Source organism: Amblyomma mixtum, chromosome 10 (assembly GCF_055824585.1).
Source record: "Amblyomma mixtum isolate Tamu chromosome 10, ASM5582458v1, whole genome shotgun sequence".
Classification (NCBI taxonomy): domain Eukaryota; kingdom Metazoa; phylum Arthropoda; class Arachnida; order Ixodida; family Ixodidae; genus Amblyomma; species Amblyomma mixtum.
The window spans coordinates 125,866,405-125,888,736 of record NC_143021.1 but is presented as its reverse complement, the minus strand read 5'-3'; the positions used below and the strand labels follow the sequence as shown (position 1 = coordinate 125,888,736).

Genomic DNA, 22,332 nt, shown 5'->3' with positions numbered 1-22,332 from the left:
CCCACCACCACCCGACAACTGCGCGAATTTCTTGGCCTCGCCAACTATTATCGCCGCTTCATTCCTCGCTGCGCCGCAATACTGCAGCCTCTCCACGACCTTCTCCTTGTTGCTTGGACCCATGCCGCTGACCGCGCATTCGGCGGCATCAAAGCAGCCATTGCCGGCGCGACGCTCCCGTTTGATCCTAAATGTGACGCGCCGACGTCCGTCATGGTTCACGCATCGGACACTGCTGTCCGTGTGGTCTTGCAACAGTTCGTCGCTGGTGTTTGGCAGCGTATTGCCTTCTTTTCCAAGAAGCTTGCGCCCCCTGAACGCCGCTACAGCACCTTCGGCCGAGAGCTGCTAGCAATATATTCCAGCCGTGAAGCACTTCCGTCATTTTCCCGAGGGACGCACCTTTCATTTCCTCACTGACCACAAACCTCTCACGTCCGCGCTGACGTCCAGCAGCACCTCCTACGCTCCTCGCGAAATCAGGCAGCTCGCCTACATTTGCGAATTCGCCTGCGACATTCGTCACGTCAGCGGCAAGTCCAACATAGTTGCCGACGCTCTTTCTCGTGCTGAAGTCAATGCGACGGACAATGGAGGGCCAATCATCGACTTCACGGCCATGGCTGCTGCTCAGCGAGCCGATGCCGAGTTGCAATAAGTTGCAACGGTTTCGCACACGCGACACCTCTCTGGTGTTGGAGGACGTCTTTCTCCCTGACTGCGCCGTTCCTCTCGTTTGTGATACGTCAACCGGTCGCCCTCTCCCCTACGTACCTCCACCATACCGACGAACCGTCTTTGATGCCCTCCATTCTTTGGCCCATCCTGGCGTTTGCGCAATACAGCGCCTTGTCACGGTTGGCTATGTCTGGCCTCGCATCAACGTTGCCGTTCGCCGCTGGTCGCGCACGTGCCTGAGCTGTCAGCAAAGCAAAGTGCATCGACACACTGCGACTCCGCTTGGCACGTTCCCGTCTCCGGACGCCCGCTTCAGCTATCTACACGCTGACATTGTCGGTCCCCTTCCTCCCTGCGGGAACCACCGCTACCTGTTCACCTGCATTGACAGGTTCACGAGATGGCCTGAAGCGGTGCCCCTTCTGGACATAACGGCGGAGTCGATCGCGAGAGCACTCATCACACTGTGGATCTGCCGCTACGGTGTCCCTTGCACCATTACGACTAATCGTGGCCGGCAATTTGACTCCACCTTATTTGCCAACCTATCTCGGCTCCTAGGCGTCAATCACATCAAGACGACCTCTTACCACCCGATTTCCAACGGTGTCATTGAGCGTTTTCACCGGCAGTTGAAAGCTTCGCTTAAGGCGTCCGCTTTTCCTTCGCCATGGATTGAGCGCCTAACCTTCGTTCTGTTTGGTCTCCGCACCGCACTTCGCAGTGACCCTTCTATCTGTGCAGCAGAACTAACGTTTGGCACTACTCTTCGTGTCCCTGGCGAATTCTTCCAGCCCTCGCTACCCACGCCTGCTGACGTCTCAGATTACGCCTACCGTCTACGTAGCGCTATGAGCACTGTCATTACACCATGTCAGCGCCAGTATTGTCGTCGTGTCCACGTTCCCCCCCCCCCCCCCGACATTCAGCGGTGCACTCACGTCTTTGTTCGCCACCACGCCGTACGCCCGCCCTTAAGGCCACCATACGATGATCCCTACCAAGTGCTCCAGCGTGCTCCTAAGCACTTTCTTCTGCTCACCAACTGCCGAGAGGACACAATCTCAGTTGACCGCCTTGAACCTGTCACCTTGACACCGACGTCATCGCAAACTGTGGCGCTGCATTCCCTCCCGACTGTGCCAGTCCTCGTCGCGTACAATTTGCACCAAGAGCATCCGCTTTTCGCCATTCACACCTTGCTCATGGCTTCATCGCTAGAGGGGGGGCCCTATAGCGTGCCATCGTGGTCCGGCTGCAGAAGAGCATGACAGCCTCAGTACGTCTGCCAAGCACGCGCAGACTGGATTTCATCGCTGCTTAACTGCAAGCCGGCAGCACGCTGTCCCATTCTCGCCTGGCTGAGCGCATCCTGTCAAATGTATTTGTGGAGACCCGACAACGACCTGTGTCTGCGATTCATCTCCACAACGGGTATTTCTTAAAGTCGTATTTAAACCTCAGGTCTTGGAATGAACTACATATTTTTGCGTGAAACTGCAGCCGTGTAGGCTAAAAGGCACCGCCGTAGTGAGAGGCGCAAAATAAATTTTGATTTGTATTGGCTATGAACAGAAATTTCGTTTCAAAGTTAATTTTTAATTTTTCCTGCATCTAAATTTACCCTACGATTGCGAGTCTGCTACGCGTAGTTTTGAGGGTTATCTGTGTTTTGTGCAAGTAATGAATATACACTCGCCAACAAGTTGTTCAAAAGGAAGCAAGACCTTTCGGGGCCCGTACGGGTCCTTTGATTACATAGAGTGCGGCATGGAACGACATGTCAAAGGGGCTGCATGCATTGCGCAGACTCCACTCTGAGCGCCAATGTAGAAGTGGCCACTAGTGAGTGGGCTACAGTAGAACGTTTTGCATGCTAGTTTGTTCATTTCATTAAAAAGTACTAGTTTAGTTTAGTTTATGGGAGTTTAACGTCCGACCGAAACTAACTCAGGCTATGAGGGACGCTGTAGTGAAGTGCGCCGGAAATATCGACCACCTCGGGTTCTTAACGTCCTCTGACTTCGCACCGTACACGAGCCTCTAAAATTTCGGCTCAACCGAAATTCCCTCGCTGCGGCTGGGATCGAACCCGCGTCTTTCTGGTCAGCTGCCGAGTGCCATGACCACTGCGTCACTGCGGCGGCTCCTTTTTTTTCGCCCAACCGGTTTCCGGCTATTTCTGCTCACGCAATGGACTCGCGTCTTTTCTCTAACATGCATCGCCTTAGGCATCATGGCCCATCGGGCTCTCTCACCCGTGTACTATTCATGATTACAGAGCCCCAGCAGAGCACCCCAGCGCTAAAACTAACACGGGCTTTGCGTTGCTGGTTCGCCGTACCTTGGCGCGCTGTCATTGTCTGTGCTGCGGTCACCGCTGACGCACACGGAGCGAAGCTCGGGAACGAGCCAAAAGCTAATGCTCTTAAACTGCGAACTCGAAATAGCTGAGGAACGCCCTGGCCACTCAATCACAACGGTAGTTAATCAATCTCTGCAAGCAAATAAGAGATGTTTTGAGGAAACCAGGCATCGTTCCAAATCCAATGGCCCGCGCACCGTTCTGACAAGCAACAAAGGGGCTCTTATTTTGTTATTCAATCTGACAAAATAGCATAGGCTGTCTAAAGAGCATACCCGATTCCTAAGACGTACAAGAAGAACCGGACCACCCATCCGCCGTTCAGTGTGTCTGGCAATGTCTTCTGAGGAGCGTTGCCACCGTCCAGCACCGTTCGCCTTCCTCCCTGCGAAATAGGTTACAGATTTGCACACATTGTATTAGCGGTTGGATTCTCCTTGTCATCATCGCACAAAATCATGCGGTTGCAGTGTCATTCCTTTCCCAACTCCCCACCCTCGTATAAAAGAACCTCTTAAGGCACTCCCAAAAGAGGCCCCGTAATGCACCTCAATACTCTTTTGTGCAACACGCTGACAAGCTAGTCAATGAGAAAAAATTTAATGCATTGAGGAAATCATGATTAGTAAGATGAGTGCTCATTCCAGGAGCCCCTTGGCTTTTGCCACCTTTCTCCCTGCCTTTCCGTTCACCATTGTTTCTATCTTTCCTGCCTGGTTCACCAGCGGAAGCTTGTTTTACGAATGTATGCTGACCAGCGCCGCTTCCCAGTTCTCAGTTTTTGGGTCATTGATTCTTGGAATACCTGAATTGTTCTGGCATGCCCATACCATGCGGAATAAGTGAGCAACTTTACCGCAGAAGGCGCATTGCAGACCCCAAGAATTTGGAAACGTAGCTAAATTTGAGCAAGTTTATAAAAGCATTTGACCGCAATTTCCTTTGAATGACTCCTTGTTTTCTGTTCAGATTTTTTTGCAATTAAGCGTACACATTCGTTGCTAACCTGAAATGGTTGGAGTAATTTCGTATAGCTTAATAACGGTTATGAACAATTATGTTTCTGCGTATGTTGAGGAACCCGGTGTAATAACAAACACTGCTCTCTGCTAAAACTTTCTACACACCGTTGGTGTCTTTCATTCTGTGAGCCAGAAAAACTTCAATGATTGCAGAATGTTTAAAAATTACTTAGCTTGGAAGTTTGATATTTTGGACAAGTATTACGGCAAACCTACAAATTGAAAGTTTAGGAAATGCATGTTTTTTATCTGAAGTTAAGATTACACACTCGTGAAAGACATGAGAGCGAAAAACGGGGACACGGACAAGGAAGTGAACAGGACGACCGCTGCACTTTCAACAGGATTTGTCCAGGGAAGAGCGTTTAAATAGCCTTTGCCCTTATCCATGCTCTTGATCGCAGACAATCACCTCTCACAGATACGCATCAAGAAACAGCATTTCACTGTGGCGAAGAACAACTGATGTGTCGCTAGTGCAACTATCACCTCCCTTCTTGATATAGAAGGCTTCCACAAGCTCACGTTCTGTCCTATCTCGGCTTTTCAATAGCACTTTGCAATCAGATAGTCGAGATGTCCTCTCTTTATTGAATTCTTGTGTTCAAGCAGGCGCTCGTTAAGACAACGTCCGGTTTGTCCAACGTACACCTTGCCGCATGTAAGCTGGAATTCGTAGACTACTGCTTTCTTGCAGCCAACATGTGGCATTCGATGTCTGATGGTGCACTCTTGTACTTTTTTTCTTCCAATGCGTGAACACATTCCGGCGAGTTTTCGCGGCGCTGAAAATACCACATCGACGCCATACTTATTGGCCACCTTCTTGAGGTTGTGAGAAGTGTGGTGTACGTAAGGTACAACTTCCGGCCTTGCCTGCCTTTTATCTTGAGGTCGGTTGTTTTCTTGAGGTCGGTTGTTTTCCTTGCTGCCCTTCTGCATTTTCAGCAAGGACTCCGCCACGGAGAGAACCAGGGAAGCCGGGATCTCTCATGTCTTTCACGAATATGCACCAACAAGCCCAGCTTCAAGTACTTCTGAAGATTACACACTACGATGTGCTGTAGAACACATGACGTTCATTTCTTTTCCCTCTTCACAATCGTCTTTCTACATCCTCGTTTGAAGTACCGTGCCAGGCTGACTACCAAGCACACTTCCTTCGTAATCACTAAAATGTCATTCTCTCTCTTTTCAGCCCGGTGTACCCAATAGAGTGCACAATAAGGGCTTTTTGAATCTTCCTCTTGAAGTATCTGCATGCATTACGGAGTATAGATTTTATTAGCTGAAGGCATTGGCCCCAATATATACATGATATCTTAATTATTTTCTCGTTCTTTCACGGATGCGTATGCATTTTACTGAAGGAGGAATGGATCTCCGGTTCCACTGTAGGGACCATCACCATTGCGGCACCACAGCTCCCGCACTGGCGAGCGCCCGCTTAGAACACGTAGCTCAAGCGAGAGCGTCCACTGAATGCTGGGAGAACCCTCGAAGTCGGCGAACAGCCATGAAGCGCCGCCTCTCAACTGGTAAGGCCTCCCCGTGTCGCTCGTTGGTGTCGAGTACAATAAATGCGGCCGCAGCCACGAGCACATTTCTGGTGCCCACGTAGAGCCCCCGGGTACCCGCGACAAGCACATCGCAACCCGCTTCTGATTTCCTGCAAATGGCAGCCCCACCTTCCGCCATAAACACCACGCCATGGTACTCAATTTTAATTGTGAAACCTGAAATGCAGCTTTTCAGCCGTTCTACGAACCCCATCCGGCCGTCTGGTTCTACCAGGAGGAAGCGCTCTTCTACATCACCGGCCTTTCTCCACGGGCAGCGCTGGCTCTCCTCATCCGTGACGCTTTATTGTTCGCCGTTTTCTCTCGCCTTGCTCGTTCACCACGCCTTCAAAGCTGATGTTCTCCGCTTGTGCGGCGTCACGCAGGTCTTGAATTCACATCCGTTCCCCGAAGCCGTGCCACGGAGCCGTCTTGCCCGCAACAGCACCCGTGCTCCGCGCGTCAAGGCCTCTCTAGTAATAACTCAAGCTCGAACTCTCCCCACCACGATGTCCACGCAGCCACGACTGCAGCTTTCGCCGACGTTGATCTTCCACCCTTCCACCCTTCCGTCCTGAGTACTGCGTCTCCTGGCTTGCGCAAGTCGAGTGTCTTTCCATAATTCATAACATGTCCTCACAGCGACAACGCTAGGCTCCCTTAAAGGTGACCCTGCCACATGTGTTCCCGCACCGGGCTTCACGTAGCAGCGCCAGCCACGCAGTAGCCCGTACGACCACCTGGAGAGTAGGCCCTCCCTTACTGCGATGTGCCGTCGTACAAAGCCACAGTCGACACTTTTGCGTCTTCTGCATCCACAACCCATGCAGGTGCACTTTCTTTGGCAGCTCTGAGTGGCGCGCCGCTCACCGGCACACCTTCCATTAACCAAAGTTCGTCTACCATCGACCTCTTTCCACCTGCGGCCCTGACCTCTCGCGACACCTTGCCAAAACAGGTTCTGTGCCCCCCTACAGGCGCACGCCGGTGCCGGCCGTCGAGTAGAATATGGCCGCCGACGCGCCCACATGATCTGAAAAATTAGTCAAGAAAAAATTTATTTGGACAGAAAACGAAGCCTCTGTCCCGCGCTAGCCACTTCCTGCACAATTTGAAATTCAATAGAGCGACATCTGAGGTATTGAACCACTTTCAAAGGATGGCGCGATATTTTGGTATTTTGATAAGTCGCACTTATTCATTCCTATAACCTCTATTGAAAAAATTGCCATCGGGCTCGAACACTCTCTTTTTAAATCATTTTATTTTTTCGCGTTGATTCGACCCTATAACGCAGCGAACGTTTTCACTCATATCCACTTTTGTTTTTTAAAGTGTGCAGTTTTGTAGAAAAAAAAGTAACTGAAAATGAGGCTTTCAAGCTCTATTTCTTGTACCAGGAACACAGCGGCCCAAGCGTTTCGTCACCTATTCACGCACCATATCCCCTTACAAGACCAACTTGGATTTTATCAAGGCGTGCCAAGACGTGCACGTACTGCAAACTGCCTGAGTTGCAACTGGTTTGTCCATGTAAGAGTAGGGGAGAAGGTTGTTTTCCAATCCGAGAGACGGTTGGTCCATTGACGGAGTCATAGGTGTTTTGAAACGCTGATGCTAAATGAGCTAGACTTGTCCTTGCACAGGCGTTTAGAATATCGAGTTACTGAAATATTAAAAGCACTGTCACTTGTCTCTCGGAAGTGTTGCCAACAGCGCCACAGAAGGGCGATGTGCAACGCACGAAGAAAAACTAAAATTTGCAGACAGAGAAAAAGTAGCCAAGTAGGCCACATGGCGACATCTCGACTATCTCCAGGCAAAACTCATTCGATGCTAAAAGAACACGTGGTTAAGTTCAAGTCAACTCGAGTACCCGCCGTGGAAGTTGTGGCAGCCACGGAAGAGGGTATCGAACAGGTCGAACCCACTGCCCCCGTAGTTCGACTGAACGCTAAAGGTACGCGAAAGCTACCTACACGTGATCCACACAAACGTGCCAAAAAAGAAAAATCAGCGTTCGGGAAACTCTAGTCGGACGAAAACATTATCGTACCTTTAGCGGATAATAACTCTCAACCTTGGTTCTCGAACTGCAAGATCACAAACACAACTTGAAAGAACTTTTCGAGGTCCTAGCTTACGAGAAACTCGAACAAGACTGATTGTTGAACTCCAAGCTATAACTATAATTAAGTCTTCAAGCAGAAATCTTCAAGCAGTATCCGAAACTAAAGAGCCTCCACTTATGCTTAATCTGCCGCAGTGACTTAGCACTGGCCTCTTACGTGCATCCTTAAGTCGACAAACCTGGTGTTCGTCTTAGACCCATCATCGACTGCATCATTTCGCTTCTCCGGGCACTCTATCTCGAATTCCGCTCCTGACTGAGCGCAGCCACACACGTTTTGTAGAACGCCTTCGCCACATAGATGTGAGCACCGACAAATTCATGATGTATTCTACCAGGTCTCCCTTTTTCTTAAGCGTTCATGTGGCTCTTGCCGTCCCTGCAGCAAAGCACGCCCTTGAAGAAGATGATCTCGACTCCAGAACAAGCCTTAACTCGCTAGCACTTCGGAGGCTTTAGGATTTCCGCACGACTAGAGGTTCTCCTTCAGAGTATAATTCTGCTGGATAGCTAGAGACACTGCCATGGGCGCCACCATCTGGGAAACTCTCGTCGGCCTGACCAGAGGTCAGGGAACAGAATGGCTAGCGGTTCGGTCATCAGGAATCAAAACTTCCTGATGCCGATGCGCTTTATGACGTTGACTGCTTCTGCATTGGAGAACAAGAACGTAAAGGAATATAATTTATCTATACATCTCCACTCGTTTAGGCCAGGAGAATAAAGGAGAGGGAAAGAGACGAGACGACAAGGACGGCCGTGATCCTTGAGCGCCGTCCTTGCCGTCTCGTCACAGTCCCTTTTTTGCCCTGCCGTTTTTTTTTAAAGTTATGTACCAACACGCCTAATTCACCGCTTTAATTGAGGCATGGGCATTTGTGTGCATATGAAGCCGACGCATACTGGCGGCTACTCGTATCTTTTATCTGCCACGCATCCAGCCGACCACAAGGCTTCCGTTGTCTTCTGTGTTGTCAAGGGCGAATACTGCGTGCTCCACGGAAAGCGAAAGAACCAAGGAAGAAGCCTTCGTGCCCTTTGACCTTCATAAGACTGGCTAACCCCGGAGCTTCATTCAGACCGAGTGTTGTCGTGAAGTCCGGGCGACTTAGAAATAATTTATTAATGAAGAGAAGAAACACCTTTCCATCAAAGTACTAAATCACATTCGAGCGGGCGAGCATGGTAGTGGGGCTGAGTAATCTGTTCAGAAGCCTGCAAGTTGAATCGTGGCTGTTCCACTGCACAAAAGAGCAAGGGCGTCCGCAGAATTTTTTGCAGGGGGGGGCCCCGTTGGTGCCCCGGGGGGGGGGGGGGGGGGGTATGTTCGTAGCAGAAAGGCGCTATTTGCGGAGTAAATTTATTTATTTATATATAAATAAAAATTAAACAAAATGCACACATGAAAGAAAAATTACAAACAGCAAATTAAAGCGCGGCTAGGAGAGGTACATTGGAGTTTATCAACGAAGAAACAACTAAAATTAATAAAAATGCAAAAAGATGCTATATCACTTCGTGGAGAAGAGTGCTCAGTCTTGCTGCATACGGGTTCTCGACTCACCCGGATTGATGACCAGCACACAGCACAATATGTTCACAAACACGCAACTACAGTCACTCAGTCAGTCTTCCTTGAACAGCAACTGTAGGCGCCTCGGATTTTTCTGGGCGAATTGCGTAATTACACGTGTGATAAATTCACTTCTGTGCTTCATTACACGCTCTCGGTGCACACTCATCATACACATTGATTGGAAAAACTGTTGAACGCGTACGTTGAAAACAAAAGATGACTATATATACAACGAAAACTTATTTACAAGATAAATGCACGCTCGCAGCTTCATACACCTCGCTCCATCTTGCTTGCGCATCCGCACAGTCGAGCAACCGCACACACACTGCTCTCCGCTCGTCGTTTTCTCGTCCGCTGTCTTGGTTGTTCTCAGCTTCGCTGACAACCGGCCACTAAAAACACCCAAGCACAAACACAGAGGCGCGCACACGTTCAAGGGCTTACTTGCCGCAGTATCCCCGAATGCGCACTTTGGGGGTGAAAGGAACGCCGCGCAACTTCCGAGGGGAAGGGACACTCGCCACTCCAGTCGGAAAATTTGTTTTTGTGTTTTTATGGGGTTCAGAGCCCCAAAACGACTCAGGCTATGAGGGATGGAGTAGTACAGAGTTCCGGGTAATGTCGACCACCTGGGTCTCTTTACCATGCACTGACACGCACAGTACATGGGCGCTGTTGTGATTTGAGGCCCAGCCAGAGGTGACAGGCGAGCCAGGCAGGCGCCATCGGGCTGCGTTGACCAAAGGCGCTGGTTTTCGCAGAAGACGCAAAGAACGCTGGTGTGGGGGCGCCTCGGGAGACTGCGTCGCCGTGAACAAAAGCAGCTAATCCCCTTTGCCGGAGATTCTGAAAGCGGCGCTTCTACCGAACTGCGCTACCCGTGGATCGGAGGAGACAGCGAGCGGCGGCGGCGCCAACTCATCGCCCGCTTGCCCCTGAGCAGCCCGACAAAGCGGGGGTGGACACGGCTGATTTTACCTTCCCTCCTTAAGAATTCATCGGTGACCGGCGTAACGATAGGCGAAAACAAGATGCCCCGTGCACTGTCTGCCTCCGTGTCGCTATCTCTCTAGAGATCAAAGAAACAGACACCCATCTCAAGGCGGCTCGAAACACATGCTCGCCGTGCCGCTGTATGTCTGGAACAGGTCGCCCTTCAGTAGAGCTAACGATGGCGTGGTTTGAAAACGGCGGAACGACGCACGCCCGGACGCGGCATTTCGCAGATGTGACCATGCGGGGCTGCTTTTACCCTTTTGACTGAGCGCACCACCGCCCCTGGCGTGCGGCCATCACTCACGGTTCGAGTGAGTGATTTTCCAGGGGGGTGCAGCCGCCCCCCCTTGCCCCCCCCTCCGGACGCCCATGCAAAAGAGTACAAGTGCAGGTGCTCGGAGTCTCTGCCTTGAGCATACGCGAATGCTCTCCGCAATGTGGCCAGTGTTTGCTGCTCGCGTAGTGAGAACATGGTCTGCTGCTCGCGCCTTGCTATGTTGTAGATGTTGAAGAGAGCGAACTGGTTCTGAAACTTTGGGATCTGGTTTTAAAAACCCTTGGTTGGTTCAAGATTTTGTTCAATACGTTGATATTATTGGCTTTGGTTCTAGACGAAAGGAGCTACATAGTCTGGGGTACTGCTTAACTCGTACAATTCAGCGAAAAGCTATCCTCGTGGCAGGACGGCGAGGATGTGCGAGAGTGATGTTCGTTCGTTAGCACGTGATAAGCAGCAGCAGCGACTGCGTATAGTGCCCGGGCACGCCAAGGGTCGTGAAGCTCCTCGGATGCTAGGAACCCTACTTCGTTTTCGGTAACATAGGCTGCTTTCTTCCAAAGATGATGATCGGTTTCTTTTAACAGCCTTAAGGCTCGGCCTTGCATTGCCCCTACGGTTTTAATCTACCGCGTCAATTTATTCATTCATTTTCGACAGAGGCAGGTAAGGTGTGCATGCATATATACATTCGATTTTTTCCATCTTGTCTGGAGAGCCGAGGCAAAGGGCGTAATGAAACGCCTGACGAGGCCGCGGAACCTATATAGCACACAAAGCTTCAGACCGCGGTGCGACGAACCGGAACGCAACATTGATGGGGCAAAATAAAGAAGCGAAAAATTTGAATTACGCTGGTTAGGTACAGTAGTAAATGATATCGTACACGCTCTAATGAAATCAAAATGACCAATATATACGGATACACACAAGTGATCTGCACATAGACAATACAGTGAACAATGAATTCTGTTGATACTGTCAGTCACAATTTTGCGAGACACGATCTTAAGCATGAATATATGGTGTAGAAAAATACTGCACACACCGAGGCCGAATAATTTTTGTATATGTACTCTTCACCGAAAAGGAAATGTTTCATTCGCTTCTTGAACCCAGACGATGAATTAGATTCAGATAGGCGGTCGAGCAGCAGGGGGTAAGCATTGAGGAGTTCGGCAATTTGATTGTGAACTTGCTGTGGTGAGTACGATGTTCTAGCTCTGTTTTTAACATACTGGCCTTCACGTAAACAATAAGTACAATTATGACTTCCACAGGATGCAATAAATGTTGAACCTAGACATTAAACACCGTGGTACACCAGCAGAGCGAGGCTTAATCGAGACGTGTTTAAAACGGTCAATACCTTATATTTCTGGAAAAAAAATATGCAGTGTGTGTTCATATCGTAGTTTTTTTGCAATTATTCTGATAGCATTCTTTTGTACCACGTACAGTCTTTCAAGATTGGTTCTCGTTGTAGTGCCCCATACTAAAATGCAGTAATATAGACCGGGGTAAATTAACGGGTAGTGTAGCTAACGTCTAAGCCAGGTAGGTGTCTTAAACCTGTTGATTTAGCATGCCAGTTATATTTCTGATCTCATTACCTACCTTCGGGACGTTAATACGCATTTAACAGCCCAGCTTGGTCCTATTTACGCACAAAACACATCATATCCTAGGGCACTAAACTAGTGAACAGAACCAAACGTGCCAAAAATATTGTTAAAAAGCATCTGAACTCTTCAGGCGAAAGAAGGAATTTGCTCATACATTTAACCGCTTAAATTTTCTGATGTGAGTTTCAAAATACTTAATCTGCTGCGTGTTTTCTTTCGAAAAACAAAAAAAGCAGGGATGCATTTTCATGTAGACAGCGTTTAGAGACGAATTAAAATATTTATTTATTAAATACTGCAGACGATAACAGTGCCCAAGGAGGACAAGCACACTTTAGATAATGTGCAGTTCAAGTATAATGCAGACAATATTTAAGCGCTCGGTGGATAAATGAACAATTGAGCGTTACTTAAGCTACGACAAAACGGTAACACTATTCAAGTCAGGCAGACGCGTGAAAAATTAACAGCTGACTGTATTTTGCTAAATTTGTAGCCAGTAGAGTGCTTGTGATCGTGTGATCTTAATAAATAAAGATGTCATTCCGATACTTTCTTTTTCACACTTCAAGCGCTTGTAGAGGGGTTTATTGGAAAGCTGGAGGGGCTGGCAGCTGAACGGTGGCACAGGCTGATCGATTAGCGGCGGCACCGGGACGAAAACCAAGAGCGAGCTCGAGCTCTCGACGCGCGCCGCCGCCGGTATCTCAAGCCGCACAAATCGCTTCGTCGTCGTTGGTGCTGGCGCAGTGTCTTGTTCATTGCACGCTTCATTACTGTTAGTCGCCGCAGGCTCAGTAGGAGAATCCGATATATTAGCGATATATATTAAAGGAAGCTTACAAACGTTATTTAACTTCTTTGAAATCTGTGATGCATTGCTTGGTTAACGGTTCCAAAGCTGTAGTGTAATGTTCGAGCCTGCTCCCTGCTTTCCTTGGAGCTTCAAGCGATATACAATGCAAATGCTTCACCTCCACTCATACCCAATTTCGATATTGTTTACATTTACACCGACTCCCTTGCCGCCCTTAAGCTGCTTAAGGCTGTCCGCCGCACATTCCAAATTACACAATCCATTCATTAACTTTACACAAAATACCCCTGTCCTCTGCGTACACACTGGATTCGCGGGCATGCCCAGGATCCGCATAATATTCATGTGGATACAATGACACACCTTTGCACATCAGACATCCCGCCGCCTTCCCCTCTTCCGTCAGATCCGCTCCTGTCGCAAGTTTCCGAGAACCAGGCGCTCTAATTCCTCCGTATTTGTACCCTCTATCCCGTTGTGTCACTCGGGAAGAGGTGGTATCTGTGCCCCGGATTCGACCAGGAGCGGCTCTGAGTCCTTCTGTGCGTCATCGGCGGCATGACAAACGTTTAAAAGCGACTGAGAAGTGTCCCTATTGTGGCACTGCGCCAGACCAGTGTTACGAAAAACACTTGCTGTGGAGAGGACTTGTCCGGCTACAGCTTCCGTGAGACGACGCTTCCTAAGGAAGGTAGGCCTGCGATGGGACATGCAGGCGACTATCGCAAGTGGACTCATGATGATCGCTTTATCGAGCTGACACCTTTTAAGCAAGGCCCCTTCTTATAACTTTCTCCCTCTTTTTCATTATGTCCAATGGCAAACACCTCAAATAAAAAAAAATATTGTTCGAGCCTTATTCTGATGTATGCATAGTAGTCCAGGAGTTTTACAAGCTTATGCCAAGGCTGTGACATGCTGCAAGTTGCGCGTCCGCGCCGTGAATGCCGCCTATGTCTAAACGATTGCAATTATCCTGGTATCGGCGGTAAACGCAGCTGAGGTTAAGCCTAATAAAAGTAAAGTTGCTCCAGCACGGTAGATTACAAGAAACATGCTTATGAACTAAATTATAACCAGCTATGAGTACTAAAATTAATAAGATATCAAAGAAATGATTTTCGAAGATGACACAACGAATCCGCGAAGCCAGCGTCGCCGCAAGCAGCTGAGACGAGCGATACGACCGCGCGAGCCAAAGTAGGAGAAATTAAACTTGACGCGTTCGACGCTGCCGACGCGGCGTACACACAGGAGCAGCGCGATGCGGTGCAGCACATCCGGCAGGCGTGGCCAACGATTCTTCACTGTTCCTGCCCACCACCGGTGTTTGTGAATTCACTGCCTGTGACATCCCCCTTTGCGGCAAAAACTCACAAAACCGTTAGCCTCCTTCGTGCTTATGTTTTGGCTGCCGTTGGCCATTGCGATTTGAAATTGCCGATGGAATACAACAAAGTTTCGCTTGTGCGATTTGCTTGAATGGCTTTGCTTTTGGGAGATGCGTTAGATAAGCGTATTGAGTCTCACTAAAGCAAAATTAAGGGGCCGTGTTGACGCGGCATCGCATTTCTTAACCCTGGGACCCTTGACTGCTTTGATTTGCGTACTTACAGTTCTGCGTATATGCCTCACTGCCTGCTTTAATATTGTCCCTCACTGCCTTTAAAGAGCTAATACCTTCTGAGTTTCGTGCCCTTCGAACCCATTTTGTATATGGCTATTCCAACTTGCGCACCCTATAACGTCGCCAGAGAAGAGGAACAATATTAACGTTCAGTTTGGTTTAGTTGTTGTGGAATTTGATGCTTCCATATATATTAAGTTCGTGTTGCTCGTTCGTGCTCGCACCCAACATTATTGCACAGGTCTCACTATCACCACTAGGTTGGGGCAGCGCTCTGGAAGTCGAAAGCGCGCTATGAGCTGCATACAGAAAGGCCGTCGGAGTTGCTTTTAAGATGCACAGACAGCTTTTATTGGAGATATCCGTGCTCAACTCCTCAGTGTGCTACGCGGAAGCGTTGCTCGGAACTATTCTATACCAAAGTGCGGCCATTACAGCCAACGCTTTCACATGATAGAACGTGCCGCCCGCTCAAAGCATCGTAAATTTCCTTCTACCCTCTACCCCAGCTGTCCCTCGACCCAGCGCGCACAATCGACCATATACTGGAGGGCACCAAACTCTATACAGTATTCCTCTATCGTGACGTATCTCTTATCTCGTGCCTTGCTGTCGGGCCTGCTTTCGTTAAGCTCCAAGAAACAGTTCCGTCCTAGTTCGCTGCGCTCGCGGCGACTAAGGAAAGCGGAGGCCGAGTGCGATTTTTAGATCTTTATGGGAGAGGCAGGCAATTTTGCGGGAGGAGGGGGGGGGGGATTTTTTTACTTCTTCTGTACCGACCTTCGTCCCTTCCCCTTTTATTTTTTTTTACACACACACTGCAAAGCCAGTTTAAAAAATTACACCTGAGCAATAAAACCCCTTGTCTCAGGCCTCCAACAGTGTATTTATTCTTTTTCAACAGGTGCTAGCCCAAGCACACCCATGATAGTGCCCACAGCAGTACCATGGGACTCACGCTATGCAGGTAAGCGCACCCTGAAAACATGAAAATGCATTGCAAAACGGTCATCTTCCATAAGCCGAAAAACTATTGACCGGTAACCTTGATATTTTCGTGATGGATACCGGCAGGCCTGTAACAGTGCATAAGTTTTACTTTAATGCAAAAAATTATTCCTTGATTCTCCAATTTATGGTTTATGGTTCATAACGGTTTAACGTCCCAAAGCGACTCAGGCTATGAGAGACACCGTAGTGAAGGGCTCCGGAACTTTGGACCACCTGGGGTTCTTTAACGTGCACTGACATCGCACAGTACACGGGCCTCTATAATCTCGCCTTCATCGAAATTCGGCCGCCGCGGCCGGGATCGATTTAAAATCTTCTGATTCTCCAATTTGCTTAACTCATGCATTTCATGAAAATGGTGCATTGTTAAAACACAGCTATGTAAATACTTAGGCTGTTTCTTGTTCTCAGAACAAAATATGTAGTAATAGGCGTGCTTTTAGCCGCATTGTTCACAAATGCCTTAATTTGCTGACAATGCAACGCATATCGGGCACTGGCGGTGCCAGTGGTGTCACAGGCACGTTTACATCATTGTGACTCGTCTGAACTGTGTGGCATATCAGGTGAGAGGAATGCGCTAGGACAGGATAGGTATCGCTTTAATCTGCCAGACGAGGGTAGATCAAGGCGGGCAAGTCAAGTTCAGCAGTCCATGAAAACATGTTATGCGTAGGCGGTAGAATTGTTGGGAGGCGTCCCCTCTCCCCTGCACTTGATACAACAGTTTAACAACGACTTCCTCGACGAACGTCGAGGAAGTCGTTGTTCATAAAAAGGGCAACAAGAATGACATGAACAACTATCGGCCTATCTCTATCTTACCTATTTTATCTAAAGCTTTCGAGAAAGTGATATTGTGCCGCTTTAGCAAATTTGAAGAAAAACATAAGATAATAACTAACTCTCAGCATGGCTTTCGGCGAGGTCTAAGTACAGAATTTGCTCTTCTGACACTAAAGGAACATATTTTAAGACATTTCGAGCAAGGTAATTTTATACTTGGAATATTTTTAGACTTTTCCAAAGCGTTCCACCTCATAAATCATGAAATATTAATTCTGAAATGTCAGCGGTATGGTTTTCGTGGCAAAGCCATACGTTTAATACGATCATACTTGGAACATCGAAAACAAATAGTTAAAATAGCTGACTCGGTCTCTGAACAACTAGAGGTGCGTAGTTGTGTACCGCAGGGCAGTATTTTGGGTCCATTCGCGTTGCAACTCATATTGAGCGCGATAGTACATAAATGATATTACTAATATTTCCCCCCCCCTGCAAAATTTATTATATATGCCGACGACACGAGCATTTTTTTTGCAGGAAAAGATGTTGAAGAATTGTGTGACTCCGCACAATCTACACTACATGCTTTAGAGGAATGCACTCAGAAAAACTGCCTGACGATCAATGTGTCCAAAACTAAATGCATTTTGTTCAGGTCTAAAGGGAGAAATATAACAGTAAACAGAAATATAGCCTTATACAATATTCAGATTGGAATTGTTCCTACTTTTAAAACCTTAGGAGTTATTTTTCATGAAACTTTATCCTGGGATTATCACATCAACCATCTAGCAGCAAAACTCTCTCAAGTTATAGGCCTCATATATCGCAATCGAAATGTTCTACCCGAAAGGTTATGCTGGCCATTTATAACACCCTGTTCTCCTCAAGGTTAAACTACTGTCAGTTAGTCTGAGCATCTACAACAAAGGAAAATGTACAAAAGCTTCATGTACTGGAGAAAAGGTTTCTTCGTACAGTAGAAAATGTACATAGTCGCTTTCACACTAATGAAATATTTTTAAAATACAATGTGATGCCTATTATGACAATGTGTGACTACCGACTGAGTAAGCTTTATAAACAGGAAGTAAAGAATGGTGGTACATTCTTAAAACAGTTAGCGAATCTACAAAACAACACCCCGAGTCATGCCACCCGTTACAGCGAATACTGGATGGTAAAAACATACCGCACAACATATGGTCATCAAACATGGCAAAATCAGTTGCCGAGGTTATTGAATAAATTGAATAAAGAAAATGTACAATTACAAATATATCCATGTAAAAAATCAGAAAATACTACATGTCCAAATGATCATGCCTGATTGTCCCTGACAATCCGCAATTACACTTCTTTTTCGGTTTCTTAATACTTGAGTTTGTTTCTACACCCATGTCCTTTTCAGCTGAATAATTTCTCCTTACACTAAGTGGCCATGTTTACCTACCGGATTTTTATTTTTATTGTATTGTATCCATGCTATTTCCTCCTGTCGAGTGAACTGTAATCTTGACTATCTTTTCTTGCCTTACTAGACTACAACCACCTGTGTATTTTGTTCTTATGAGTTCATAGAATTGATCTGTCATTGTTTCATGCCTTAGGCCACGGTAATCTTATGTTCTATCCATCATGTTGTCTGTTCTATTCTATGTTCTTTCTATTAATTTCTGCCATATATCACAAAATTTTATGTTGTGTTCTGTGTCGAAAATGGAATTTATTTATCAGAGTGTACTGTGAGCTGAACTGTGTATAGCATATTTTTTTTGCATATAAGCATTGACACTGTACTGCTGCCAAGTGCATGGGGGCCTGCGGCTCTGTCAAGCTGTCGTTTGTGAAAGCTTTTACTGCCGGCCTCCAGTGTCGACCGTGTACCCTACGACACAAATAAAGAGATTATTATTATTATTATTATTATTATTATTATTATTATTATTATTATTATTATTATTATTATTATTATTATTATTATTATTATGACTTATCCGAAGTAATTTCCAAAGGTCTAATATTTCAATACACCGACGACACTGTTCTGCTTTCCAAACACTTTTCTTACAACACGGCCATTACTAATCTCCAGAATAACATACACAAAACAATAACTTGGTTCACTAATAACTTTTTGGAAGTTAACCCGGTAAAGACAAAACTCGTTTGCTTCAGATCCCCATTAAAACTACCAGCTATAGATGCGCCGGTTTTTCTACATATTCACAACTGTTTTCCCTGTCGGTGCGTGCCGCTCACCTATGTGAATTCGGTAAAATACTTGGGAGTCTTCTTCGACAGTGATATGTCTTGGCACAGCCAGCTATCACACGTCTGCGATAAGCTAAGGAGCGAAGCCTGGTTGTTTTTCCATATAAAATCAATTGTTCCTTTTCACATAAAAAAAAAATATTGCGCATGCTCTGGTGTACAGCATTCTCCGATATGGAATTACTGTTTTTACTTTTTGCTCAGCCAGATGGCAAAACAGAGTTGACACTTTATTAAGAAACATACTGACAAATATAGCATATAACGCCCCCTTTTCTGTATCCAATAACATTTTCACAGCCCTTGGTCTTCCATGCTTTCGAACGCTCTTTCTACAGGCTGTAGTGGTACGGCATTTCTGGGACAGCAATTTCAAAGTGCATCATGTAGCTTCCCGAAGCCTACGTAGTACCATTCGTTTTAAGGTACCGCGCTCCTCAACAAGGTATGGGGAAGCCAGGCGCTGTGTTTATGTTCCCCAAATTTTTAATGATTTGCCAGAGGAGGTGCTTTCCGCAACATCAAAAAAAGCATTAAAAATCATGGTTCAGTCATTGTAACACGGTTCTTATTTGTCTAAATTTTCATGATCAGGCACGAAGTGTTAAATTACTATTGTGTTAACGTTGGCTCTTGCAGTTTATTTTTTATCTCTTGTTGATTTCACTTACCTGAACTGTTACACCTTTATCACTACTCATTTCGTGTTACTGTTTTGATATGTTGTGTTAATATTATGCTCATATTTCATGTCTGTATTGCACGTCCGCCTGCCGACTTTGCCGGGCCTAGTCCCTCAAGCCACTAGAGGCTTTGACAGGCCCGTTTCTTTATTCTGTATTTACTATGGGCAATAAAAGATATTATTATTATTATTATTATTATTATTATTATTATTATTATTATTATTATTATTATTATTATTATTATTATTATTATTATTATTATTAATACGCGGAACGCAGGAGCAGGAGCCTCGGAGCTGCGCCCTTGGACGCATACCACTTCTACGATGCGAAGCCACGACGTCCGTGTGTCCCGTACCATGCTCGCTCAGCTGACCTTTAAGTTTGCAGGGTATTTACGTTGTGTTTGAAGCTGTCATCAGCGTCACCATGACTCGTTGTGGCTGATGCAGGACGTCCTGTAATACCGAAAGTGGTACGTGGAACGTGATGGTCGGTTAGAGCGGCAGCTTTGTGAGAGCCCTCTTTCGCTACCTGTAGCATCCCCGCAACCGGAGCCCTTGTTGAGCTATTCAGCAGACAAAGATAGGGATACGAGGGGATCGTTACGGCATACAATTGAAGGAAGCCGACAGTCTCCGAAACTGAGCATAGCATAGCAGAATGTTTCTTTTATTTTGTTGTGATGATTTGTGGGGAATTAGTAGCGTAGTATTGTACAAGCTCCAAATAGCTTAATAACTTATCGCACTGGTCGACACAGTGTCTCTGGTTTGTTTTTCCTGAAACCAGCGATAGCATAAGAGGATTCTTGAGCAGCTCTCACCCTCACCGTAAGAGAGCGTTCTTTCTGATCTTTGCGGCACCACACGACGTTATCACGGATAAGGATTATACTCGAAAGTACAGTTTGGATAATCACCAGCCGGCAGTATGTAACATATGGAACTACTAGCTTCGCGTACCACTGGCGGTATGTGATTTCTTTTTCTACTACATTATATTCAATTATTATTCAGGAAAAATATTGGCGGGGCTTAGCTTTCGTTAAGCCTGGTAGTTTGCGAAAGCGAGCGCAGCGCCTCTAACGGAAGGAACGTGGCGCGCCGCGTCTAAAGAAGGAACGCAGTGCGCCGCGTCTACTGCCTACAGGACGAATCGGGTTCGGTAGCCTATGTTTCGCCTCGTTTATGGCGTCACACCACCTGTTAGACCACAGCGCACCTAGTGGGAGAAGCGCGAAACGCCCGGCGTGGCTACGAGCCACGCTACGCTGAAGAGGCGAGTTGATAGCCCATCTTTCGCCTCGCTTGTGACGTCATACCACCTGTTAAACCACAGCGCATCTAGTGGGAGAAGCGCGAAACGCCCGGCGTGGCTACGAGCCACGCTACGCTGAAGAGGCGAGTTGATAGCCCATCTTTCGCCTCGCTTGTGACGTCACACCACCTGTTAAACCACAGCGCACCTAGTGGGAGAAGCGCGAAACGCCCGGCGTGGCTACGAGCCACGCTACGCTGAAGAGGCGAGTTGGTAGCCCAGCTCTCGCGCTGGTATGATGCCAGTAGTCACGTGGTGTTAAGCGTAACAACCGGACTACGCTACGCTGAAGGCTCGAAACTTGCGTAGTATTGTTTTCGCAATAAAATGATTACTGTACTGCTTCTGCATTGAGTAGCGCTGCATCAAAACCTACCTTGGAATATAAAATTTAAGGGACCAATAATGACGAAATATTATCTTGTTAACTCAATGAACACCTAAACCGAGTATATGAGAAAAAGATAATATAATCTTTCCGCTGTTCCTATTGTACCTTTGTTTTAAATGAATAGCCTCGTATCTATTTTCAGTTTTAGTTTACAAGTTAGTTTTAGTTTAGAAGTGAGCCCGGTTCCTAGACCAGAGGCTGAAGAAAAGGGGAGCATAGAAGTTCACGAGAGCTACTACTTACCCATTGTTGACGAGTGTGTTGTGGCACAATATGTAACCGCTTTAAGCATGCTTTCATTGATTATGTAGGGGTCAAGCACTCCTCAGAAACTAAATTTTTTTTCGCAAGGGCCTTTACATTTTGTGTTATATAAATCATTGCTTTTTAATTATTATTCTTAATTAGCTCGCGAGCAGAAGAACGGGGGGAGTTAACAATATTCGATGCTTCGCAGCTGTTCACGCGCTGAGTTGGTCTTGCCAGCAGCGCGTTCCTAAATTTATTATTTTTTAACGCGTTTGACAAAAAACCGACGGGGAAATAATAGGTCTCGACTTAGTTGCTAGACTAAAGTATTTTTTATTTGTGCCTGACCACGTTTTTTTATATACGTGATCAGTGACACGTACGTTTTCATAGCTGGGCGTCGCGGCTCGAAAATAAATTATTCAAAGGCGGCACCGCATGGAAAAGTGTGTACAATTTGATAACCTGTTTGTGTCTGGTACAAAGGGAGTGGAATTAAAAAAAAACGCTTACCTCTATCGTGTAATGAATGCCAACATTTTTCAGTACATCTCGACGAAGAGCAAGCATAGCCGTCGGCCAGTTCGGGTACCACGGGAAGCTGTTCGCCATTTCTTCTCTCGTGCACCGAGCGGCAGCGGTTGTTGGACCTAGGAACCACCGGTTACTTGAAGCGCCCCTGCTGGCTGGAACCTCGCTGTGGTCGCGGAGTGCGGCTACTGGTGTCTGCGGAAACAAGCGCACCGGGCAAACTGCGCATTTGGAGAATGAGTATTTCCTCCTTAACGATTGGCCCGTTCTCGCATTCTGGCACGCCCCGCTCCGCTTCTCTCCAGGATTGGTTGAAGTACAATACGATTCCGCCCTCACACTGCCCGGCGCCAACTGGAGGAAAATTTCTTGCTCCCATGACATTGAAGAACGGCCACAGAACGG

The 22,332-nt window shown here is 47.0% G+C and overlaps 1 protein-coding gene across 1 annotated transcript in view; it reads right to left on the bottom strand.

Annotated features, from left to right (window-relative positions):
• The window catches only part of LOC149326878 (uncharacterized), a 114,052-nt gene extending 92,044 nt beyond the window's left edge, over nucleotides 1-22,008 (bottom strand). The window contains exons 1-2 of the mRNA XM_089564712.1: nucleotides 21,910-22,008; nucleotides 3,319-3,428 (exon numbers count right to left, since the gene is read on the bottom strand). Coding sequence (XP_089420838.1) covers nucleotides 3,319-3,428; nucleotides 21,910-22,008 — 209 coding nt within the window. The remainder of the gene's footprint in view (nucleotides 1-3,318; nucleotides 3,429-21,909) is intronic.
• Between the last annotated feature and the right edge of the window lie 324 nt (nucleotides 22,009-22,332).